Consider the following 27,572-nt stretch of genomic DNA (forward strand, 5'->3'; position numbering starts at 1 on the left):
TGTTTCTCTCGCACCATTTGTTCACTTTATATGATCAAACATAGATTCATTTCTTGCAATAACATATATTCTACCTACTATCTTTCTAAAAGCATTTGCACATCAAAAATTTCTCCCATCAATTTTACCAACGTTAGTAAATATTTTAGCAAAGTATGCAAATTATGTAATATGTTCACATTTTTCACTATTTATATTTAACTTGGAATTGTTCACTCTGTTCTGCCTGTTAAACAGAAAAACAGACATTTTCCTGACTGGATGTTCATCAAATATCAATAACTTTGCTTTTCTGAAGTCTTTTATCTCATTTATACCCATCTATTTATATCACCTAATATAATATTTTCCCCTCAACACATTCATTCAAAATATTGCACAATGTTGCCCCAAGCCCATTCTTCTATTATCACTTTTCACTACTTTTATATTCATAGACAACAACTAGATGATGCCAGTTCATATCTAACATATATATTTACTCCTTCATTGATAATTAAATTATACTCTCAATTTCTAGCAGCCATCAATCAACTCCCATTACATAAGATCTGACTGTTGTCACCACCGTTGTCAGCCATTCAGTTGTGTCTGACCCTTGGCCATTCTATGAATCATCACTCTCCATGCCCCTCAATCAAGAAGGGCATGAAGCAGAGGAATGACCAATCAAGACATGTAGTAGCCAGCTGAGTGCCAGCCTGGCCTTGTTGCCAATGGAATTTGATCTGGACTGGAATTACTGAAATTGGCTTGAGAAACAGATGGAGCAGCGTAGGAGATAATCAGCTTAGGCTGTAGTACAGAATTATCCTGAGCAACTGAGAAACAGCAGCAGCAGGTAGAATGCTGTGCTCGCTACTGTTGATTTCCTCTAGTTCCCCAGATCTAGTTTTGGTCTGTGGCACTATCAGAATTAAAATAGTGAATGGCCCCACAGATACTCAAACTGCCACCAGATAAATGTATATGTCGGGAAACAAACAAGAAAGGTATTTTAATACTCATTTTCAGCTAGAATTGGTTTTGGTGCCCTCTCTCAATAGATAACAGCTTGGCATAAAGGTTTATTTTTTCCACTTATTGCACTGACTTACTGGCATAGTATTCTCTATGTACCTTGTATTTCAGCTTGTACGTAGAGTAGTAGCCAGATGTAATCTAGGCTGAAATTTTCATATCAGATCTGGATTTTAACATCCTGATCTTTTTCCAAAACAAATATTTCACATTTCAAATGCTGAGAGATCAAATCCATAAGCCAGTTTTCAAATAAATTTAGTTATTATAAAGGATTGCCCAAATTGTTTACAGGCTCAAAAATATTTATTTACTATTGGTTACCATGTATGAGAAACAATAAATAATAAAATATTCCAAATATAATTGTTCATTTGATTTTTTTAAAAAAACATATTGGTCATCACTTGCTTTTGCTAATTTACCATTTCAACATACACTCTTATTAAGTACTTACAGTTGTATGATGGATATTCACCATGTACACATAGACTGTTGCATTTGAGAGATAAGACACCACAAAATCAACAGATGTTCATGCTAATTGAACAGCCTTCCTGCTGATATTCTTGGTTGAATTCCATACTAATTATCTCTTTATACATATTCTAAAAGAGTTCCATTCTTCATGTGCTAAATGGTTCCTAAACACAATAGGAATTTCTGGTAGAGTGGTGCCCAGTTTCCCATGGTTTTCTTCTGTGAATGAAGAACTGATTAGTGAGAAAAAGGACGGAAGAGAATCAGCCTGTTATCTTTCATAAATCAACCTGCAGATATTATTGAATGCACCCATCAAACCAATATCACTATAACTAACATCATTTCCTGATGGCTGTGGAGATTTTCCTGTTAGGTTATCAGGCAAATTTAAAGTAATTGGCTCAAATGTGATATAGCATTCTTTGAAGTCATATTTTGCGATGGTAGAAGGGCCTACCTATTGTTCACTACTGCAAATTCACGTGCACAGAATCCTAGACCAAGGGGAAAATTTAGATTGCTCAATATTCTGTTATAACCAATTATAACCAATTTTTATAATGATCCAGATTTTGGTGATAGTTAGGAACAACAATATTTTATTAGAATGGCCTAATACAACCCAAAATCCAAATGACCACTAGATGGCAGTATCATATCCATTTAAGGTCATTAAATGGTACAATCAGAATTTTGGTATTCTAGATAGGGTATCTCAATGCTACCCTTTACTTCAACAATTACTCATTCAGGTTTCATAGCTTAAGAGTCTGTGGGAGGGAAATGGGGAAGGAGGAGTTAAAAATGAAATGAGAAGAGGCAACACATCTCAGATGTTGGGACTGTGGGAAGGAAACTTTCAAACAGACTCTGCCTTAATTGGCTCGTTATAAGTCTGCCTGGGAATGTACTCTTAAGAGTTTTCAAGATTATGTTTTTATCCCCAGACTAGCATTTCTGAAATCCATGTTGTTCTCATTTCTTGTGTTTGTCAACTATGTGGGGGCTCACAGACACTATAAAATAAACTGCTACAGGCTTATATACATTAACATCAGTAACATACATTAAACATTTGTTTAAACAAATAAGAGATCAAAGTTTAATGCATATAAAGAGGATATATAATGAACTAATACAGATCAATTCGGAAACAGAATTAGTTAAAGATTGTATGATAAAGTGGGCTCAAAATATTGAAGAACCAATAATGTTGGATACATGGGAAAGAATATGGGTAAGAAATGTGAAATTTACACAAGCTCAAAACCTGAGAGAAAATTTTTATAAGATGTTCTATAGATGGCATTTAGATCCTAAAAAGCTGGCTTCTATGTATCCGAATGTACAGCCTAAATGTTGGAGGTGTGGTTCTCTCGATGCTACATATTTTCATATATGGTGGACCTGCCAAAAGGTTAAGGCATTTTGGATAAAAATATGGTGGATCATGCAAAATATCTTTAAAAGAAGGATAAAGTTTACTCCTCAGTTATTTTTACTAGGTATATGTACTGACTTTACAGTGGTAGAGACTAACTTGATTCTGCACCTAATAACGGCGGCAAGACTGTTGGTGGCGCAATACTGGAAGAAGGAAGACTTGCCTACAACTCAAGAATGGACATTGAAAGTTACAAACTTAGCCGAGATGGCTAAAATATCGGCATATCTTAAAGATCATTCAAATGAGAGATATAAACGAGACTGGAAAAAATGGATTGACTATATACAAAACAAATACGGGACTAAGAAATTCCAGATAGACTATGCTTAAGATCAGGAATGATTTAAACTGTTCAAAGTTAGTGTAACAGGAAGAAGCTAAGATCAATGTAGAGATGTTATTAACCTCTTTTTTTATTTCTTTTGTCTCAATATATTTTAGATTGTGTTTGTTAAAAATCTATACCGTGTACGGGCTCTGGGAAGTTGGGGGGGGGAGGGAGGTGGGGTGTTGGGGGGGAGGGTGGGGGGAGGGGGGATATATACTATGTGTTAGATTTCAATGTAATGCGATTTCACATGTATACTGTTTCTCTTTAATTTCTCTGTAAAAATAGGACAAGTTGAGTACATTGACATATAGCAGAAATACACCAAGGGGAGGAGGAGTGGGATAGAAGAAAGATGGGTAGAGAGGGCGGGAGAGAGGATGGGAGGGAGGGTGAGAAGGAAGGGAGGGAGTGGACTGGGAGAGAGGAGTGGTAGAGGGGGAGGGGAAGTAGGGTAGAGGGGAATGATGGAGGGAAGATAGAAAGTTGGAGGGGGGTGGAAGAAAGAGGTGTATGGAGAGTGGAAGAGGTATATTGGGTTTCTATTTTTGGGGGTATTGTTGACAAGAGGAATTGCTGTGATTATTGTTTAAGGTTGTATGGCCCCGGCTATGCACAGTATATATGTGACTGTATGAAAATGAAAAATGGAAAATAAAAACATTTTAATAGTAAAAAAAAAACATAAAAAAACCATCGGTTATTTTTATCAAAGAAACCTTTATAAGCTGCATAAATATAATGTGAAACTGATTACTAAAACATTTTCAGGAAAGAATTATTCAGTGTCAGAACAGACTACCAAACAAACCTATAACCTGACTTTTCAATGATTTTCCTCTTGAACTGGCTAGACTTTTCCAAGGGTTTTTTTTTTTTTTGCTGCAGTAATCTCCTTATTTAATCTTCCCCTCACTTTGCCTGTGATTTTTTTAGCTTATTAATCCATTTGAGAACCACGGATTTGAGCATTTATAAAATGCTGACAGAGTAAAAGTTGGATCAATTGCTTTGGAACATTAAAGGATAAAATGTGTTTAGATTAATGATGGTACAGTAGAGTTTAGTCTGCCTGAAACAATCAGGAGACAAAGGGGCCATCGTGATTTGCTTTTTCAGTAAATGCTTAAAAATGTCCTTGGATTAAACTTTTTTTACTTTAATTAATGTGCACATGATTTATTATAAAATATTGAATAAAATGATTCCTGGGTTCAGGCTACCAGGAGAAAGAAGAAAGAATGAAGGAAAAGATAAAAATCTTCAAGTCAAGTTTGAGTTGTAGCTACTTTAAAGCAACATGTCCAATCTTGATAACTTCCTTCAGTACCAGAATTTCCCAGCCAGCATAGCTGTTACTGAAAATTTACATTCATAAAACTGAAAATTGCCAACCTTAGAAAATGCTACTTTAAGGACATATCCATATCATTTGCAAAACATGATACTAAGAGTAAAAGCTGAACTTCTATTGTTCCTTTCTCCAGGGTAGTAACTAAGTAATTGGCAAGAATCAACAGGTCAAGAAACACAAGGACTAATTGATGCTCTCCTTTCATTAACTCCTTTCAGTTCTCTCACTTTTATGTACATGAAGGGACTTCATGATAAGATCTTGTATGCAAAACAGTCATTTGTACTATGATAGCCCTGGAGTTTTCTGTAGCTTCCTCAACCAAATTGTGAGACATTTGGACCCAGCGCATACTCTGGAGACTTGTATTGTCCATGATCCCTTGATTTATTCAAAGTGATCATTAAGTGCATACTTTTCTGAAGCACTTTCTGATCCTGATCATCAGTGAACAACATGAAATGAGAACTGGAGACAGTGCAAATATCTGGACAGCCTGTTGACTAGTGGCTCAAACAGAGAATTCATTCCTGTTTTTCTGCTCCAACTTATATTCTGTCAGAACTTCAGTCCACATGACATACTTTCAACTCCCAGAAAAGAACAAATTCATATAAAACCCAGTAATAACCCGGTTATGTGCGCTTGGCAGTATTTTGAATGCGATGTGGTAAAATGTCTTTGAAAAAAGAGAATATTCTCTTGGAATAAGAATGCATGGGTATTTCCGTATTATTTCTAAATGTCATTCTATTAGCTCGAGGGTGTCCAATTTAAAAGTGTTTTTTGCAGTCTAAGGAAAAAAGTCACAATTTTCCTGGTATTTGAATACGGGGCCTGTAAACCTTAACTTGGTTTAAGTTCTTTATGCGTTTAGATGACTTTGATGACTTTGGGGCTGGCAGCAAAACGGCTCAGTGCTGTCTAGTTCCTGGAAAAAAAACAAACATTAGGTCAGAAGGGATGCGTTCATTGAGGATGAAGCCACTTTGCATTTTGCATCCCCTCCTTGTAAGTCAGACTTAAGCAGTTTCCTTCACCCTAAAGCCCAGCAACATTGATCGTCAGTATAATGTAAATAAATTGTGTAAACCCATCCCAAATAATAAGCGTTGGCATTCCTTTGTCCTGTCTTGTAAATGAAGAGGCAGAATGTATTATTAGCTTCCTGCTATTTGTTTCCATCCTTTCCTACCTACAGCGATTCCGGTCAAAAACGTTTGATGGATATCAATTAGTTTACTGTCAAGTGTCATACTCCATCAACCCATTTTTAAGCCTTAACCACTTGCCTTTTCTTTCCCTTTCTTCCCCTTTACCGCCTTTCTCTTTACGCCCATTCCCACTTTCTCCGGCTCTACAATTCCAACGACGCTACCCCCACCCCGTCCGCCTCCCCACCCGCTATTGCTTGACAGCAGGAAGACGGCGCCGAGCAAAGACAGGCATGCGCAATGGGGCAGCTAAGCAGTCGCATTTCTACGGAGAGCACATGGCAAGCCTGCGAAGGCGAAACGTGCCGCAACGTCCTGCTTGAGAGACGCGCAGCAGGGTGGGGTTCTTGGGCTACCTAGTAGCCGGGCGGCGGGGTAGGAGACCCAGGGCTGGTTGTAAATGCGCTGCTTTGTTGGCCAAACACTCCGGCGTGTCTGCTACTAGGTGGATCTAAGGGGAGCGAGGAAAAGGAGCGTGGGTCGCCCTTAGGCCAAAGGGAGAACCCCTTACGCTGTCTCTTCTTTCGGGGAGGGGAGGGGGTGGCCGCCTGCGCTGCAGGCTGCCTGCGTCAAAGGAGGTGCGGTTCTCCTCGCCCTGCCTTCCCCCTCTTACCTCCCCCCTCCCCCGATTTTAAACGCCCATCCTCCGAAGCGCCGCGCACATGTCTCTTTTCGCCTCGCACATTAACGCGCACGCACACACACACCAGCGCGCCCGTTCGCCCGCCTGCCGGTGCAGCCACACTCTGGTTCCTCGTTGCGCCGACCTGTGACACATTGCAGGAGGTGCTGGAGGACGCGAGGTAGAGGCGCCCGAGGCACGCTGGGTGCCCCTCACTTCCGAGATCAGGTAAGCCCAGGGGGGATCTCCCTCTCCCCCGCCAAAAAAAAGCGATCCGACATGGGTGCGGCTTGAAAGGGAAAGTGAGCAAGGCGGCGGGAAGCTGACATCCACGGTCTCCCAATTGGGGACTAGAGATCTAGCCGAGGAAGCATTCAGGGTTGTGCCAATCCCTAAAAATGGATGGGCACGTAGGTAATCTCAGATTTCCTCAGCTTTCGAAGGAGCGTTCTCGACACCACCTGCGTAATTGGGAAGGGAACCGTCGGGAGATCGGGTGATGGCAAGCCAAACCCAAGAAGGGAGATCAGGAGGGAAAGAAAGCGGAATGGATCGATAATTATAGGACGTTCCCATCAATGCTGAGCGTTGTCTACACCCCCCTCCTCCCCCCACCTTCCCTTCTTTGGAAGGGGATCGGGGTAAACTTCCTCGCGGTTGAAATCGAAATGGGTTATTAAAATGACACTGCAGAAACGAAAGGAAGAGAATCGGCGGTCCCGGCTGCTTACGGAAAGCAAGCAGATGGCAGCAAAATCACCGGCAGGAAACACCCTGTAGGTCAGACAGAAAAGGAATTCGGGACGGTCTGGAGAGGCTGACGGGGGGAACCGATACGGGAGGAGAAAGGCATTTGGGGTGGTTGGAGGGAGAGAGGGAAAAATAGGGGAATTCTTCGGCGAGTGCGATTTAAGGCAGAAGTGGTCCATTCTGCACTCCTCCTTATCCTTAACGCGAGGGAGCTGTCCGGGGAATCGGTGCTCCTTTTAGCTTCCCGCTCTTTAAGAGGCTTCTCTACCTTAGAGGAAATCTTCACGTTGGGGCGGTTTGATTCGCGGCCGATCTGGGTATTGGGGATAAAGGTGGCATTTCGTGCAGTTATGCATAGTGGATGTTGCATCAGAAGAGCATGGCTTTTCGATTCCGGCGTGCTGGTTTAACTGCCCCCCTCCCCCACCGGCGCATTCGCAACGTTTATTGTGTCTGTCGTGTCCCCCTCGCCTTGTCACCGGGTGCTTCTCCCCGTTATCAGAGGTGCGACCTGAGAATCCGCCGAGGGTCGTGTGTGCAGCATATTAGTCCGAAACGGATCTTAATATTTTAAAAAGGATCCTGATCGATCAGGAGAGCGTGAGAAACACTGCCTAGGTGATGCCTTTCAACGAACCCGAAGCGGGAAACTGTGTGTGAGGGAAAAGCAAAACAAAACACGAGTCTGGCCCGCTCAATGTCCACAAAAGGTGCGGAGGAGAAAAACAACAACAACCCACTTCAGGATGGTGGTTGGCAATGGGGGGGAGGTCGGATGTTGATGCTGTGCTGCTCATCATATGGAGCTGTCCAATGACAATTCACAATAAGGGGTGGACCCAAGGTTCAGCTTCCCTGTGCATCCCTAATTCCACCCTGCTTGGAATGGGAATGGAGAGGCGGGTGTGATCCTGGTACATGGTGACATCAGCATGTTTGGGTAGGTATGTTAATGAGCAGTTCTCATTGTCTGCAGCACTTGCTCCCCAGTTACCAAAGGAGAGGCCATTTGTTAGACATCATTGTGACACATCTACTAGGCTTATCTAACTTATTTGCAAATATTTTTATTTCCTTATGAAAGATCTGAGGTTAATTGATCACTTGTTGTGTATTGTAGAGGCAGCAACTGTCAAATATATAAATTACATAAAATAATGGTGTATTTACATATTCTACATGTATCATACTGGATATGATGCACTTGCGAATCTGTTCTTATCTGTATATACATTTAACACAAAGGCACTGAAGTTAAACTCTGCTGCTCCCCTCTTCACCAATTATCCATATCACATGTTTGACTGACTTGTAGAACAATAAAGGGCTGAACATAATTCCTCTTACTTTGAAATAGATATTGGAGTTACACACTTAATTGACTAATAAACTGAGGACATGGAAAAGAATTTGAGTTCTTTATTAGCAGTTTATAGACAAACTCATGACCTGTTGAATGTTCTTTTAGATATATTTCCTTCCTTAAATGGAGAAACAGAATTACTATGGGCAAATTGCTATTGTTTTGATTTTAAAATTACAGAAGAAAGCATTTTATTAAAGAAGAAAGATGCATAGCAAGAAAAATATAGGTGTTCTTTGTTTAACAAAGGAACCTTTGATGACATTTGTGGTTGATCTGTCATTCTTTAAGAATACTCTAATATTTTCAATTGTTTTTCCTTGCTTTAAAATGACATACCACAGACCATGCTGGAATACTGTTTTTTCCAGATAAATCAGCACATTTCTCATTGTTTTCCCTTGTGCTTTATGTATAGTGAGAGCAGAACATGATTATATTGTGAACTGTGTCCACTGAAGTGGGATATTTTTACCTTCTAATAAATTGAGTACAATTCTTGGAATCACGACAATGTCACTTTTAACTGCTGTAATGTATAGCTTTAGTACAGTTTTGCTCTTCGGGAGTTCTTCCATGATCATCTGCATTCTATTGTAAAGTCTTAGCAAACCAAGTGATGGGAGATCCTATCTTCAATTTTAGTTTACCTGGTGACAATCCAGAGAATTCAACTTTTCAAGGAATTTTGTTGAAAAATGAGTGGCATAAGCTCCTTCATTGGCAGCATTGAAGGAACAATATTCTTTCATCATTCCTGGGAATAACTTAAAGTGGATTTGATTTTTATCATCATCTCATTGAGGCGAACAAAAATAGAATTATTTAAGAACAGTTCTGCAGGATTGCTAAACATTGGGTAGATGAGATCTATGCATTCTGCAATAGTTTTTGCTGGAAGAACAATACCTTCAGGTACTTCTATTTCAGCATTTTAATTTTGTCTTCTTCACCATCCAGGAAGAACTCAGAATATCTTCCTTCACCTCACTCAGTCACATGTTTTCCTTCAATTAAAATTTGACAAAGCTTCATAAGTATCACTTTCTGATTCATAAATTCTACATACCAGTATCATTTCTTCTTTTCACATCTGGTAGAAACTGATGGAAATCGCCACAAAAATTCCCCCAAAGGCCTCATCCCTGCCACACTCCTCATCATAGAGTTCTCATCCCAGACAATAAACCTTGCATGTCGAAGCAAATTTCCACTATTGGAGGATATTTTTAAAGTTACAGAGAGCATTTTCATTTACTTTGAGCAGTATCTTGAATCATGAATGTGCTGTCCTACCACCAGGCATCAATGCTGATGCAATACCGGATCATGTTACAGCAATAGCAACTTCTCCATCTCCCTTAACTTTAAAAAATAAAGGTTTCCCTGTCAGTCATGTCTGACTCTAGGGCATGGTACTCATTTTGAGCCAGCATTGCCTGAACAGAATTTCTGTGGTCATGTGACCAGAATCGCTATGCATCAAAGGTGCACAGAACACTGTTACCTTCCACAGAAGAAGTACCTATGAAACTACTTGCATTTGCATGGTTTCAAACTCCTAGGTTGTTGTGACCTGCCAGCAGCCAACAGAGCTGACAGCAGGTTCGGACAATGAGGAGGTTGGGGAGGAACATGGGCCAGTCCTGGAGTCTGGGAAAGGCTCTGACAAGATGGGGTCAGGGCTGTCTGACAGTTATCAGCTGCCTTCGGAGTCAAGACATCGGTGAGGCAGACAAACAGCTGGACCCTGTTCCCAGTGTGCACATGAACAGAGTTGCCAGACAAAGGGAACAGCTAAGGAACAAGGGTCGATTTGGGAGTAAAGCCACAGGTGGACAGTGAATGCCCCCTCCCATAGGGAATAAAAGAGGAGCAAAAGGGGAGGGATGTTTTCAGGAGACAATTAGTTCATTTCTGCATTCTTGCCAAGTATTGTGGGCATCTGAAAGATATTGGCCTGGCCACCCTCCAAGATTAATAAAGGTTAGTAATTGTGAACTATCTTGAAAGACTGTGGGCCAGGACTTTGCTGGAGAGTTCACTGTAAATTAAATAAAAGAGGTTTATCGGGACAAGGACTTGGCTTTATGCTGCTGGGGATTCCTAGGTCAGAACATAGGTGGGCAGGAACTGGGGCCAGTAATGGGAGCCCGCCTCATTGAGGGGAGCTCTGTTCTTGAACCCAGGCTGACAAGTTCAGCATCTTTAATGGCTGACCCATCATGCACTCTACCCCCTAGCTTTAGCAAGGATCAAATTTATAGCAAATGTTTTCTTGGTTCTCCTGGTACATCAGTTATTATTATTAAGAATAGATGCTTACACACATAACTATATACTGCTCTTTGCTCATTATTCAAGATGGATTTGTGTAGTATAAATTCCTGCTATTTGTCTCTGTCATATACGATAATTTGTGATTGTCAGCATTTTTATTAATTGTACCATTTTTGGGGGGCAAATTATATTCTTCAAGTGCTTCAACAATCTCAAGTTGAATTCCATCATTGTTGAGTATACTCATTCTCAATTCCGTGCTGAGTTGAAGATCCACGGAGTAAATTTAAATAAATTTGACTTGCTGGTTGGGGTCTGGCATTAAATGGATTTGCCCTTGAATAACAGAACAATTTCATCTGTTCCTCCTTTGAAGGACTTCTTTGTCATCAAAGAATGTCATTTGGAAGAGGCAGTATTGTCTGATGTTCTTCCTGGACTTGTTTGCAATACATCATTGCTACAGTATATAAATTGAGTTGATTAAATAAAACTGTAGATTGCCTATTCTGACCTTTCTCTTCCTACAATAGGAATTGGTGGTTTTTCCAGGGACTTGGAATATATAACAGTGAGGACAGATTTTAGCCATGGCACCAACATCAGCAGACATATTACATCATGCAAGTTGTGCATTTTGCCTTGCTCTTTCTTTATTGAAGCCTTATTGTTTGAGATGACTATTGTTGTATTGAGGAACTCTTGCAGTGATTAGTATTTGCCAAATATTCTCAAGTTAATCCTCTTTTTCCCTCTCCAGATTTTCTTATCTCCTCATTCTGTACCTTTCCTTGTGATCCTGAAGATGTACAGCCTTTCAACCTCGATTTCTTCAATCTCCTCCTCCTTGCTGCATTCCAATAATGTTTGGTGTCATATCTTGATCATGACATCTCCTTTCTCTTTCCACGTGGCATAATTATGCAGACAATATTTTAATTTAGTTATACTTTACCACAACATTCTCACCTCAGGACAGTTTAGAATCCCTGTCAGCTTCTCAGTTGAATTGTAGGAAGAGACATCCCAAAGGTGCTTTTTTCCAAAAGACAACTGAATTTTGTTTTGCTTGGGGAGGGGGAGAGAAGAAAACAAAGAAAGCCCAGTTACCTTTAAACAAAAGCACCTTTGGGACAACCATGTCCTGAATGACTGAGACTCTCCATAGACATATAGACATATATAAAAATAAGATCATGTGATATCCTGAGGACTAGAGCTGGATTGATCTACCTGATCTCTAGTAGCCAAACAAGGGGGTGATGTACACACAGTTTTAGAGTAGGAAGCAATTGAAAAATGAAACTGAATGGGCAATGACTGAAGGTATATAGTAATTAATGTGTTTGACTGATACCAGAGAGATCCAATTTCTACTTCATCTACAGTACAGCAGCTCACTTGGTGACTTTCTGCCCACCCTACTTCACAGAGTTGTTGTGAAGAAATATAGCAGGATGGAGGATTATATATGTACCTTGAGTTCCTGAATAGAGATAGGGTATAAATACATGCATGTTTGTGTCAGGGGTGGATTCTGGCAGAGACTACTGCGGGTTCGCTCAGGGCTGCACCATGCATATGCTTGTATGCTTTGCGCAGTTGATGTGCACTGTGCGCAGATGCACAGTACAACTAAATTTGCTCTGTGCATGTGCAAAAGCAAAAAACAAGATGGTGGTGCCTACGGCGCTGCCGGGAGAGCAGCTTCGGGGGCATAGCAGCCAATTCCAGCGACCCAGGCTGCCAAGCTATTAGTAGTTCGGCTGAACCAGTCCGAACTGGTAGGAACCCACCACTGGTTTGTGTGCCAGAGAAGGGGTACATAAAGTAATTAAAATATCCCACTTTTCTTCAAGCACTTTAAATTTGCTGCTTCTTTAAGGTCATATGATACATCAATTCCTTTCTGGTGGCTGGGAGATAGAATGAGGAATTGTGAATCTGGCAGGGAAATTGTCACGGGATATTTAAAATGGGGATCATGTGACCACAGCAGCTCCAGAGCACAGGAGCAGCCAGTAGCATTGAATTAGCCACAATTTCCCCAAATTTTGTTCCCTCGGGAGTCATGGGTTCTGGATTTTGGATGCATTCTGTAAGTTAACCCATTTGAGATACCTTGGTTCAAAAAGACCCTATATGATACAAGGTTTGGCTCCAATAAAGATCATGACAATGAGTGTTTTAGTTGTAGATAGATTTTGCTTTTTTCATTTTTAAAGTGTTGAGTTTGCAGATAGGTAATGGGGAATTGGTACCATTTTCAGATGGTTTTGCATTGCTAAACTCTTAATTTTCCTGAGTGCATTGATTGGATGAGGTTCATATGTAAATAAAAACTGATGGGAAAAAAGACAATTTAGTTCATTCTCTGATGTGTTTTATTTAAAACTTGAGTGATCAAACTGATGATAGAGCATTGAGATATTTCATCAGATTTTATGCTATGACTATGCAGTAAGTTTTTAGCCTCCATCTGTCATTACCTTTTAATGTAAAACTTGAAACACAAACCATCTTGAAAAAAACAACTTGGAATGAAGGAAGTATGATGCAAAAATAATATTCAATTGCATCAGTAGATCATCAATTTACCTATTTTCTGGTACATGAAGAAACCTGTTCACTAAAATAGATGGTCAACATTAGTTCCATTAAAAAGTAATAGATATATAAATTATTGACAACTCAAAAAAATAATTGATAGTGCTTTAATTTTTTTGAAATAATGTAATAACCAAAATTTTGTTAGTATATACCATATCCTTTTGTGTCTGAATAGTTGATTTTGAACACTTCAAAGTATATTATTAACTGATATCTTCATAGGCAAAACATGAGCAGAACTGCAGAAGCATACACACACACACACAAACACACACACACACACACATTGTAATATATGTGCATGTATATGTGTGTCTGTGTATACCTTTCCTTTTAGATTTTATTTTCAGATTTCCTACTCCAAGATTACTATTATTACCACTTGATGAAAGAGTTATGTGCATGTCAAAATAGCGTTTTTAATGGTGCTTAAATGTAAGTGTATGATTAGAGGTGGTATTCTGCCGGTTCACACCGGTTTGGGCAAACCGGTAGTGGCGTCGGTGTGAGGCTCCACCCAGCCACCCAGACATCATCAAGGACCTTCTGCACATGCTTCTGCTCCCCAACCGGTAAAGATAAGAGGATATCGTTACTGGTGCATGATGTATACAATAGTAATTTCATAAAATGGCAGTCACGGAGGATAGCGTCAGTTGCAAAATACTCCTTTATTAGAAATTAAATTGCTGAATTTCTGTTATTCTGGCATGCCTAGCTCACAAAATAGTCCAACCAAACCTGTTAATCTTTTTTCTGCCAAGACAGACTGCAATCATAGAAACTCTCCTTTCATGCGTATTTTTAAAATTGTTAATGGCAGTAGAATATAGTCAATAGCTCATTCATAAAATAAATGCAGCTAAGAATGGAAACCTAGCAGGACCCAGGCCAGGCCTGTGTTTATGCCTTTCACATCCTTACTAATTCTCAGATACCATTTCTTTTGCATAAGAAATATTAGTTAATTCATTTTTTCTCACTCCTTCACTCCTATAAATTGATACTTACTTAGGTTCCACAGAAACTATTATTACTTGTTATCAGCTTTCAAGAGCCTATCTCAAAGGAGTGCTTGTGGAATGCAGGCATCAAAATAAACATGTTTTATATTCAAGATAAGTTATAAGTATGATGATTTTCTTTTCCTAGAGGCAGAGTATTGTCATATTCTGAAAAGTGGTGTTTCTTTTTGGCTTCAAGATACCCTAACTTTTAGATATTTTGGATAACCACTTCTATAATTAACTATTAGCCATCTTGGTAAGGGATGCTGAGAATCATAAATCAAAGGGTGTAAATATTGATATACACAATAGCTTATAGAACATTTCAAATGCGTACTTTTTAAAACTTGAAATTATCCATCTTGAGTTCTGCAAGTGTTAAAATCAAAACAACTATTTTGAATTTAAACCTCTTTAAAAAAAGATTGGAGAAAATCTCAAAAGTGTTTTGTATACCTTAATCATTTGTCAAAGGCATGATATGCTGTTTTATTAATTTTTATTCTTCTAAGCTCTAAAGTAGATCACATTTTTTTGTATAATATAGTGCAAGATTCAGAAAAATGCTTGGAACTGTGGAGCTCACACTTAATTAGAGTTTCACCTTTGGCTAATATGATTGTCTGGTTAAATACTAAAGTTTTAATTCTTTTTCTGTTTCTGCTCAGTAATTACTGCAAACCTTTCATATTTGTAGGACTGCCCATCCACTCTCCAAACAATTGCAGTAGTTACTTAGATTTCTCTCATGGAATAAACTTGATTGATCAATTGATTATATGCCACCACATTGTTTTCATCTCCTAGAACCGCATAGATAGACTTCTTCCATGATGATATATCTCTGACCTGTACTTTCAAATCTTCCAATGGATGTGTGCTCATTGCCACTGTAACTGAGTCCATCCACGTGTCTGCTGGGATGGAATATACTATTTCTGGTTTGTTTGTGTAGTAAGCTTTGTACTCACCTTCCTCTTCTTATTGATTATCCCTTAAAGGAAGAGTATATTAAATTCTGAGTATTTAAAAAAATTACCCTCCACTTCATCTGCAATGTTTTATTACCACCAAGCATCCACCATTACACTGGCAGAGGAGATGACTTTTTCATTTTCTTTAAACATTTAAAATAAATCTCAGTGAGAAATAATGAGAAGAAATTCAGTTCTGACTCTCATCTAAATAAATATTTAGGATGCAGTGTGGGACCCTCCTCAGAATAGGCAGAAATCTTTTCAGTTTCTTGCAATAGGTATCTCAGCTTGTAGAGTATGAAAAAAAATCCCCAATAGCTAATAACTTCAATGTGTAGATCTCCTTGCTCATATTTCCTTAAAGTTTTGATTTAAAATAATTATTATTCATTTGCTTAGCTAATTTTTCTGTAGGCACTAACATCCCACTTATTTCCCAAGATCAAACAACAGATTTGTCTTTTTTTGGCAATCCGCTTGCCAGGTGCAAGTTAGCAATAACACCTTCATCGGTGTTTTAATCTGTATTCAACAAGGATTACTGGCTGAAAGAAAGATGTTGATATTTATTAATTGCATGAATAACATTAACATTACAAGACAGAAAAAATATGCATAGTGTGAACTTATAAATTAAAGTTCAAGAAGCAAAATGACATACTGTAGAGTCTTTGCATTTTAAATAACATCCTGAAGTCCAAAATCAAAAGGACACAAGATCATACAATGCATATATCTATAACCTAAGCTCTGTTTCTCCAGAGCATTTTAAAGCAGTAATTTATTAGGCATGAAGGTATACCAACATAATCGGACTTCCCTGTTTGAATATGTATTGGTTTCAACAGTCAATTTCCACTTAACCCATCCAAACTAATAGCAGCAAGAATGTAGCTGTAATCATTTGTTGTGATTGAGTGGAAAATATATGAGAAAAAGCAGCCAAATCAGACACTAACCAGAAACCAGTTGCCTTGCTGAGTTGGACGTTCAAAACTGCCTTTTGAAACAGTCCAACTTTGTTTCATGTGTTTTTGGATATCAAAATAATATGCTCATGATTTAGTTCATGTTTAGATCACTGGAAAAAAAAAGATATTTGAATGTTTTGAGATTGAAATGCTCGATACATCTAAATTTAACATTTAACAACTGATGTAATAAAACAGTATTTTACAAGCTCGGAATAATTGCAATATCCCTAAATTAGGCATTCTGGAAATAATAACATTTTGGAGGTGTTGTCAGGGGTCTCCTACCAAGCTGAACTGGTAATTACTGAAGAGGAACTGAAGAATACAGGAAAATAGATTTCCAGGTAGTCCTCACTTACCAATAGCAATTGGGACTGGGAACTCTGTCATTAAAGCAATGCAATTGTAAGGTATAATATCAAGTGACAGTGCCAACTTACGATGGCAGTTTGAATAGTTCCAGTTGCTGCTGTTAGTGAACCCACATGGTTGCAGCACCCCATGGTGACATGGTTGCCACCCGTGACCTCCTGCCAGCTTGCCCATCAACTGCTTGTTGGAAGCCAGCAGTGAAGGTCACAAATGGTGATAATGTGACATTGCGACATCATAATTGCAAGCTGGTTGCCCAGCATCGGAGTTGTGATCACATGATCATGGGAGTGCTGCAGCGGATGCATCTATTACAGCCCATCATGCCTTATTCAGTAGGGCTGAATGAGTAGATGTTAAGTGAGGACTACCTGTATTGTAGAAAAGCTAAAGAACCGCCTTATGAAACAATTCCAGGTACTGCTGTGGAACAAGTGTAGGATTGATTTATGATGAAATCAAGATTAAATTCTCATGCTTCTTTTCCTACCCACACAATATAATGGCTATAAGCCCATCTCTTTTGGGAGGGAGAACAGTTCCCATTCATCTCCTGGTTTGGTAATAGCTACAGCACCTGCAGGATCTTATTGTTTTCATCACAGTGATGAAAGTCACATCAGACCACAAGCTTTGCCCCCTTGGGGCATGTTGATTGCATCACTTTGACTTCCCCATTGCCCACACCATGGATGTCATTAATTAACAGACTAATATAGTATCAGGCTATTGCTTAGGGCGAACATAAAACTGGCTTATACAGGAATACCCAGAATTATACTCACATAGCCTTTTTACTAGTATGCAAACACTTCTGTATTTTGAAATTGCAAACCATTTATAAAACAAGTACATTACTGCAACATTATTTGGCAGAAAACTGTGGCAATTATTTAAATTCAATAGTGAAATATTATATATGCATACTCATCTTTAAATGGTTCTTTTTAATACTCATGCATATAGGTTTTCATCTAGAAGTGTTTAGGATTATAGATTTACTGCAAATTGTACAGATCCTAAAGATTTAATCTTTACAACATAGCCTTTAATTGTTAGCAGTTCCAATGTGCTGTTTTTATCTAGCTCAGTTGACATATTTAGTGAAGGTTCAAGTTGTATACAGCTTGGATCTTCATCTGTTAGTAGCAGGTTGAGGGACAATTTGTTTCTGGAATATAGGAGAATAATATCTGTGTGTAACAGATTTTCATAACAGATTTTAACTAATACTTTAAGTGGAACATCTATTACATTTTAAAAGTATGTAGTTGTTGCTTTTACAGGAGAAGCTACTATGGAATCATAATCAAGAACTTTGCTAGAGCTGATACTTGCACTTTCCAAAATAATTCAAAATATTTGAAAGACTCTCATGCCACCAAGTGTTGCCTAGCGGTTAAAGCTTCAGGCTAGAAACTAGGAGATTGTGAGTTGTAGTCCTGCCTTATAAAGCCAGATGGATGACATTGGATCAGTCATTCTCTCTCAACCCTGGGAAGCAGGCACTGGAAAAACAGTTTTGAAAAGCTCTTCCATGGAAATTGCAGGGATTTGTCCAGGCAAACGCCAGGAATAAAAGAACAAACAAACCTGACTTGAAAGCACAAACAAATATAAACAAAAAGAGGAATAGCCTGATCTCAACCAGGAGACTGTTCAACAACAGCACAGCAGAACCTCCCCCCAAATATGGAATCAATAATAGTTTATTGATTTATAGTTTATTTATGTGACTGTTTGACTTATGTTGTCACTTCCCATTTGGTCATTAAGTGAGCCATCATGTGGCCTCAACTTGCAATCTTATGTATATGTCTGTGTGTGTGTGTGTGTGTGTGTGTGTGTGTATTCTTTTTAAAGAATGCTTATAAGTTGCAAACCAAAATATATCTTTCCCAGAGCTTAACTCCAGCAAGTAGAGTTCGAAGGCCAAGCCTCATTACACTGGAAAGTCATAGAAGTCATTACACAGGTAAGTTCAGAGGGGAAGAGGACGTTCACCAAAGAGGGCTCTTGCACTTTTTCCTTACCTACTATGAGCAGTGTGTTGATGAATAAAAAAATTCATTAGCCCAAGTCTCCAATCTGAGTGTGAAGAACACTTTTTTTTTTGTGGGTGAACGTTGATTGTATTTTCCAAGAGCTGACCCCTCAAACAGAGATACCAGGAAAACCTCCATGATGAGAAAGTATACTGTTTTTGACTGGATAAATTGTCTCTGAGTAGAACATGCTGAATAGAAGAATATTTATATGCTAGCACCCTGATAAAGTTTTACTCTTTATTACATGGCCTGAAATGCAGCTACCACCTCATTCTATGTCTTTTTCCACAACCATACAAGAGTAGCACAATCTGATTGAGTTATCAATAGAAAGCCATTTATTCTTCTCTGGTCCTTCTGTTTTAGCCTGTGCCTCCCCCCTCCTTTTCCCCCTAGAATACATGTTTGCAGTTCAGTGTAGCTGTACAAAAAAAGAAGATAGGGAAAGTCATATTTTATACTCTTACCAAGCAAATGGCTGTAGGTTGCACTGATTCTCTAGAACCCCAAATTTGTGATTTTTGTTTTGCAACATTAGAAATAAGAACAGGAGATGTTCGTAGTCACTTAGTTTCCACCCTTAGTCTCCAACCCTACACCCCCATGGCCAGTTAGTATTTTCTGATATATAACAATCTTTCTCTCTTTCTCTCTCTCTTACATGCAGCTATTTATGCTAACAGCAAGCCATTACAAACAGGAAGCAATTACAAACATTTTGATCTGGTTGCATAAAGGACTCACTGTGGACCTTTTCTTCAAGAACTTTAGACTTTATAAAATTCTATCCGGACTGAAGCTGGACGGCTTGTCTAAACCAAATCCCCTCTGGAATTTCCATTTCTTTATTGCAAATGCCTAAGAACAGCAAAGTAGTAAAAAGAGAGATAGATGATGATGTCATCGAATCAGTCAAGGACCTCTTATCCAATGAAGATTCTGTTGAGGATGCTTTTAAAAAAAGTGAATTGTCAGTTAATGATCCTGAGGACAAAGATGTAGATGTAGAAGAGGGATCTGATGTAGAAGATGAGCGACCAGCCTGGAACAGCAAACTTCAGTATATTCTGGCCCAAGTTGGATTTTCTGTAGGCTTGGGAAATGTGTGGCGTTTTCCATACCTGTGTCAAAAAAATGGTGGAGGTAAGTGTGTATGTTGTAATCATGGAGGTAGCTGATGTGCAGTTCAATATTATTGGTCTCTGTTAGCTTCTCATCTCACTCTATGCACTGAGGTATTCAAACTGCTAATAAGCAATCCTTTTAAACATCCAAAAAGCAGCTGCTGATGAGTGAGATTGATAATTTTGAAGACAGAGCAAGCAAATTGTCTGTGAAGATTCTCAGTCAGCCTGGTCATCTGGAAGCTGCCTTTTCCAGGAAGCAACTGGACTTTTTTGTTTTTTCTTTGAAGATTTTCTTTTGTACTTCAGTTTGAGATGCAGACAACACAGATTCATCCCCAACAGGCTGTCCCTGTCTTCAACAGGGGAGGGACACAGGACAGAAAACATCTTGCAGCCAACAAGCTCTGGACCCATTTGCACTACTAGGGTGACCCTGAGGACACAGACAAACCTCCCAGTGGCCTCAGTGACTCTCTAAAAGAATGCAAATGACCAGTTGTCTCCAAGGAATATAAATCCTTCCATTCCCCACCATCCATTCAGAACTGAAGAAGTTTCTTGGATGAGAAGCGAAATGTCTTCAAAGGAAAAAAAACAAGAAAGTCCAGTTGCCTCCTGAAAAAAACATCTTTGGGATGAGCAAGCAAAGTGTCTTCCTCTGCTAAAGAACTAAGAAAAATTTCACCTCTATAGTTGATACTATATGGTGAGAAAATGTCCCACTGGTGCCAATAGGAGTTTTCTTATCAATGCAAAGAACAATTTTAAAAGAGCAATTTTCAGCAGAAACTCAGCAGTGGAAAATGTTGAACTCTCTTGTGTGCTTGCCAGTTGAACTACTGATAATAAGCAACCCATCCAATGTCAGCTGCTTGCATTTTTATTTTTAAAGTTTGCATGTTAAATAGTTGTATGAAAAGCATTACCTGGTTTGATCCCTGAATGTTTATATCTTTCACAATTACATTTTTGTTCTTTTAAATCACTAAAGAATGTTGATTGTAATTCAGAGACTTTCATAGTTTATACCATGAAAATAAAAGATTCCATGTTACATTTGTTGAGGTTCCCTCACATGAAAATTACAAGAGCTCATTACAAGAATTGTGTGTGTGTGTTTTGGGGTGTTGAGATATTATATAGCCATCTTGTCCCTTAATATGTTCTAAGGGGGAGATAGAAGTCATATAAAACATTATAGATGGGGCCATGACATAACACCCATCTTTTTAAAAATAATTCTCAAAAGTTAACTTGTATTTATTTAGAATTGTAGTATTAATCCTTTTGATAGAACTGCTTGCTGATATAGATATATTCATAATTAACTTCATGAATTGTTTACAATAGTATGGATTAAAAAAACCAGTTATTTGTGGTTACTCCAGTCTTATATCAGTGTCAAGAATAAGAGAAAAAGAGAAAATTTGAATTTGTAAGATTTTAAAGAGTTACAGTTATAAGGTTTGTTAAACATTTCAGTTTAATTTCCTTTTTAAAAAATACTATGTATTCTCCCCTCCCCCAAGTAAATGTCTGAATCTTTTTAGTTGGCATTTATTTCAACATTTTTTGAGATATTTTGAGATATATTGCAAATTAGAGACAATTTTTTCCTACAGTTGAAAAAGAGACCATCAATAACTTCCTGTTGCTCTTCACAGTTACTAGATTTCATGTAATTTATTATCTGTTGGACACTGAAGCTAGCAGAGATATTTACTGATAGAGTGCTTGGTGTGAAATGTAATCATCTCTTAATCACTGCATGCAAACTATATAGGGAGAATTATGTACTAATTGATAGAACACTGTATATCATGATATGTTTATTGGATAGTAGAACTTGAAAAGTTTTGGTCATTCTCATTTATGGTTGCATCAATCAACCTTAAGCCAAGTTGGGAGCAACATCATTTTTTTCCATACGCTACAAACCATTGGTGAAAGAATGGCATAGGAATTAAATATATTATACCTATTGCTGTCAAAAATCACATATTCATTTATATATACATGAAAACATTTTTATCTTTCTATAAAAAATTCAAGGCAACAAGTTATAGATGAAAATTAAAGCAGTATATCCAAATAAAATAAGTCATACATTGTCTCAGACAGAAGTTTTGTTTAAGAGACAGTTTTTGCAACTGATGGAGTCGGGTAGCTTTCCTACTCTAAATACTGCAAAAGGAGGGAGAAAAATCTCTTCCCTTCCTGCTCATCTCCTGTAATTTTGAAGAACAAAAATGTTACAAAAATGAATATCAGGTGGTTAGGCAGATTAGAATTATTATTTTTGTTTAAGATCCTAAAGATAACCACAATATAGCAAAATTAGGCTCCTTGTGGAAATAATTATATAAAATGTGCTTTAATGTCATAATATCCTTGGACTTTGTTCTAAAGATTGTTCTGTATATGAATTTTACTCTGTTTGACAGGTGCCTATCTTGTGCCCTATTTAATCTTGCTGCTGATAATAGGAATACCACTTTTTTTCCTGGAGCTTTCAGTGGGTCAAAGAATCCGCCGTGGGAGCATTGGAGTATGGAATTACATCAGTCCCAAGCTTGGTGGAATTGGATTTGCAAGTTGCATAGTAAGTGACTTTAGAATACGTGCTTCCCAAATCTTACTATGGGATGGAATGTTCAGGTTTTTTTGCTGTCTTAAGATGCCAACTTGTAGTATAACTTCTAACTTTGTTGAATTATTCAAAGAAATGATGAGATCCATTCTTTGGAGACATCCAAGCTGAAGCTAGATTTTTGCTATCTGTATGGAACAGTTTAACTTGGATTCCTACACAGAACAGGGAGTTGGATTGAATAGCCTAAGTAGCTCCTTTACATCTCTATGATTTTAAAAAAGTTAAGGTAAAAATCAGGGCATATTGAAATTTAAACCTTAACTTCTTTCTATCAAGTAGGAGAAAATTGTTATTCTTCCTGGAGAATTTGATATCTTCTCCAAAGCTTTAGCAGTGCAGAGATGGTGATGCCTTATGCAGAGTACTATCTTCTCCATATTGCTGAACAATCTTAAAGAACCAGAATGTATAGCAGCATGTCCACATTAAACAAACAAACAAACCAACAAACAAACAAACACTCTACCATCCTTCTTGTACTAATAAACAGGATGGGAGTCAATCACTTTTAACTACAATTAAGTTGTTAAGTTGACAGCAGTTGTTCTGCTGTCAAATGATCAGTCGTGTTCAAAAATCACAAGATGAACTAATCCTGAACTAGCCCTGTAACTTATTATTTATTTATTAAATTTATATGCTGCCTATCTCACTGTCTCAAGTGATAAAGATGCTGTACAAGTTTTGTCACCCGATAGCACATTTTAGCTGTTTCTCGCTGGAGAAGAAACAGCATTGTTTCCCATTTGCTGTTTCTTATGCAACCTCAAGAAGCTGCAGAAGTGACAGGTTAACAAAATGATATTCCCAGAATGCAAAGGACCAAAATTATACAGTCCGATAGACTCTGAGATACATATACATGTGTCCGTGTCCGTGTCCGTGTGTATGTATGTATGTATGTATGTATGTATGTATGTATGTATGTATGTATGTATATATTTAGAGTTAAAACCCCTGGTATGCCCAAATACGGGAGGAAGTCCACTGCCTCCATTTTCTGTCCATCGGCTCGTCACAAGAGACCATCCAGACAGAAACCCAACATTTTTACTGTTGCCTTTGTTACATTTGTGTTGTATTTGTGCTGATACTCTGTGTCTCCCTTTATTTATTTATCAGCACAAATACAACATATATATATGTGTGTATGTGTGTGTGTGTGTGTGTGTGTGTGTAACATACATGCGCTAGCATATACATATACAAACACGCACACTACAGACAAAAGTTGCTTTAAAACAAAGAAAAAAATAATTTCACCAAAAATTGTCATTTTATTGAAAGGTTTTGATGAAGTGATCTGAGAAATTTCTGAATCAAAAAATATACATACATGAGGCATGGCTGCCAACCCTTGGTAGAAGAAATTTGTTTGCCCTTGATCTGTATTGGACCTGTTGCTTCATCAATTCAGGAGATAATTGAATCCGACTGGGCCACAAAGCAGGGCGAAATTTTATGTTCTGAGTCACAGAACATAGCTGAAGAGATGAATCGATCTGGGAACAATACAGAACAATTCAGTATTTGTAGCTCTGTCAGAACAGGATGTGCACTACTGGAATAAAAAAGCATAATAGACTTTCGGGGAACTCAAAAGTGATTCAGAGTTTGGGCCATGCATAAACACTGCAATTCCTATTCTTCAAACCAATCCATCATTTTTCAAGGCTTTTGTGCCCCTAATTGAAACACTGCATTAACTTAAAAATAGATTCCCTAAAAACAACAAAAACCTGGAAAATTTTATAAATAACAGAAGGATTAAGGGTGCCATAGTTAGACTGCAAAAAAACAAAACAAATAAAAAATCCAGGTACTGTAAATGTTAGATAGCAGCCAAGAATTAGTTTTCAAATTGCTTTTTGAAAAAGCACCTTTGGGACAAGTATGGCCTGGATGTTTGAGAATCTCCACATATTTCCAAAAGGCTTCCATGGAGGAGTCAGATCTAGGTTCTAGGGACAGGCTGTTAGAGTAAATTATCCATAATGAAAACAGATTTTGTGATGCCCTTAACCCCCACTCCCCACCTGAAAAAAATGGACATCACTGGCAGTTCTTCCTATGAAGGTTATATTAGATAGATTATTCTATTTGGGAATAGCAGTCCTGAAGGGCAACCCGAATCTAAAAGCATCCAGGCTTTCACCACCCAGTTGAAAGTTCACAACCCTTGCTCCACACCCACATGTTCTTCACATGGTCCAATCCAATACTCAACTGGAGAAAATCTCCAACCACTCCCATCCAGGTGCAGGCAAATGTCCTTAGTTCCCAAAAGAAAGAATATTGTTATGGCTAAACTCTACCGCTCCAAGCAAACTCTCCTCCCAAATTCCCAGGCTAACATATGTGGCAATCAGGAAGCTGGGGAAAAAAATGGTTTCCACACTGACAGGCTTTCCCCCTTCAGGAAAGGTACGCATCCTGAAATGAAATAGAACCTCTGACATCCTAATCATAGAATTTCTCTTTGACAGATACTGCTTCTCTGTCAAGAGAAAACCCCAGGGATGACAGGGAACAAATATCAGTTCTACCTTACATAGGTTCCCATTAACCTGTTTCTTCCCCTCCAAATCAAGAGTCTTACGGGATCTACCTTTAATGGTATCTCTGACATCTCTGGGATGGCAATGCACAGTTTAATTTCATCTACATATTGATGATACTTCATCCCCTGAGTGTAGCTCTCTCAGTGGCTTTGTAAAGATGTTAAAAAACAGTGGAGACTGGACCAAGCCCCAAGGTACCCACAAAAGAGTGGCCACTGAATTGATCTCTTCTGCTTTGCAACTGGCTGAAATTGTTCATTAAGGAACCACTGAAAAGCAGTGACTCAATCCCCAGTCAGTTCAGGCAGTCCAGAAAAATGCCATATGCATTGGTATCCAAGGCTGATAAATGTAAAACAGGAGTAAGAGGGGTGCCAACTAACTCCCAACAACGATAAATCAAGCAGGGGTGTCCTTTTCCTGTGCCCAGCCCTAAACAATGACTGAAAGAGATCTACATAATTTTCTTCTAAGACATGTGGCACATCCTCAATAAGAGGAGTTTGGAAACATCGCAGTGATTGCCAAAACCAGCCGATCCAGAGAGGGTCTTTTCAGTTGGAGGAACAGCACAGATACGTTAGCTTTTTATAGGGCAATCCATGTCAGAACAACTAGACACAAGGTAGTTTCCCCCCCCCACCCCATGCCATCAGTCTGCTAAACAACTAATTCACACAACACTGACAAACTATCTAAAAAGGCAGTGTTACCATCATTATTCTCATCTTCCCTATTACCTATCCTTATCTTTTTATGACTATAACTTTGTTGCTTATCACTATTGTTGAATGTACATTGAAAGCTTACCCACCCGAAACAAATTCCTTGTGTCTAACCGCACTTGGCCAATAAAGAATTCTATTAAGAAAAGTGCTGTGCACCAAAGCAGTTCTGAACATACATAGAACTAATGTGCATTTATGAAAACTGTGTTTTAAATTTTTGCTTCTTTCACAGGTATGCTTTTTTGTGGCCCTGTATTACAATGTCATCATTGGATGGAGTTTGTTTTACTTTTCACAGTCCTTTCAGCATCCATTACCATGGGACCAGTGTCCCTTGGTGAAAAATTCTTCACATACTTGTAAGTGTTAAATGTAGTAATGTGTTGTCTTTTCTCTTTCTTTTAATTAATGCACTTTTTACTGAAGCCTCCTAAGTGTTATGTTTTTTTAAATAGAGAACAAAATAAAAAATAAATAGACCTAGGTAATTTGGTCCACAATATTTTGATCAGGCAGCATTGTTAAATAAATTTGATTTCTCCCATCACCATTATTAGTTTTATTATAAAACTGTCCCATCATTAAATATCGGAAGAATGACTAAGAGCTGGAGAGACCAGTTAGATGAGCCATGTCTCTGTAATGAGCTGGCAGATTAGAGAAGGCACTGCAGCATGTTGTAGAACTTCAATAGCTTCATCATCCATCACATATTGAAAAACAGTATGTTGAATTAATGGGCTGAAATAGGATCAGAGAGACCCAATTTGAAGTCAACTCCCATGTGGTGACTTTGGACCACTCTTTCCTGGTTAAAGAAGAAGTCCCTGCAGATTTTACTTTGGTAGTTTGTTGCCCACTATAAGGGGCAGTGTTCATCTCCATTTCCAGGCCATCGAGCCAGGAGCCTGTCTGAAGACATTTCAACAGTCATGTGACCGGCATGACCTCACAGAATGCTATTACCTTCCCATTGAAATGATACCTATTTATCTACTCACGTTTGCATGTTTTCGAACTGCTAGGTTGGCAGTAGCTGGGATGAGAACGGGAACTCACCCTCTCATGTTGCGCGCAGGTCTCCAGTCTACAAGCTCAGCATCTTAACGAGATGAGCCATTGTGCTGCCCTTTCCTGGTTAGCATAGTAGTAAGTCATGGCATACTGAGTGGCCACTATTCACCAAAATGGACAATGTTAATGGGGAAATCATCGGTTTCCATTTTGAATATTAATCAATGGAGTGATATTATGGATTTGACATTTAGAATGAATTACTCTGAAAACAAGATTTTCTTCCCATTCTTTTTACAATAGTATTTCCCAACCTGTTGCCCTTGAGATATATTGTCCTACAATCCCTATTAGTGAATGCAATACACTGGAGGAAATCTAGTTGGTGAAGATTAATCTATTACCTCAAAATTTATCATACATTCCAATTTTTTATTATGCACGTAGTGCAAAAAAAAAAGAGAGAGAGAAGGGAATCTTCTAAAGAGCTCCACCAAAATGTGTGATCAGTTTTAAAGTTGAGATCGAAATCATTGCAAACCCCAAATATTCTGACTGGAAACAAGTAAGTAACTTTTAAATATAAAATTTAAAATTTAAATGTAAAGAATTCTCCAGTTCATTTAATGGAAGAGAGTTA

At 38.4% G+C, this 27,572-nt stretch overlaps 1 protein-coding gene across 1 annotated transcript in view; it reads left to right on the forward strand.

Annotated features, from left to right (window-relative positions):
- The first annotated feature begins 6,507 nt into the window (after positions 1 to 6,507).
- SLC6A15 (solute carrier family 6 member 15) overlaps positions 6,508 to 27,572 on the forward strand; it is a 43,080-nt gene continuing 22,015 nt past the window's right edge. Inside the window, exons 1-4 of the mRNA XM_014074399.2 lie at positions 6,508 to 6,696; positions 19,517 to 19,992; positions 22,421 to 22,578; positions 26,151 to 26,277. Coding sequence (XP_013929874.2) covers positions 19,704 to 19,992; positions 22,421 to 22,578; positions 26,151 to 26,277 — 574 coding nt within the window. The 5' untranslated portion in view covers positions 6,508 to 6,696; positions 19,517 to 19,703. The remainder of the gene's footprint in view (positions 6,697 to 19,516; positions 19,993 to 22,420; positions 22,579 to 26,150; positions 26,278 to 27,572) is intronic.

Source organism: Thamnophis sirtalis, unplaced genomic scaffold (assembly GCF_051295495.1).
Source record: "Thamnophis sirtalis isolate CommonGarterSnake01/CBP01778 unplaced genomic scaffold, rThaSir2_p1.2 scaffold_9, whole genome shotgun sequence".
NCBI classification, from domain to species: domain Eukaryota; kingdom Metazoa; phylum Chordata; class Lepidosauria; order Squamata; family Natricidae; genus Thamnophis; species Thamnophis sirtalis.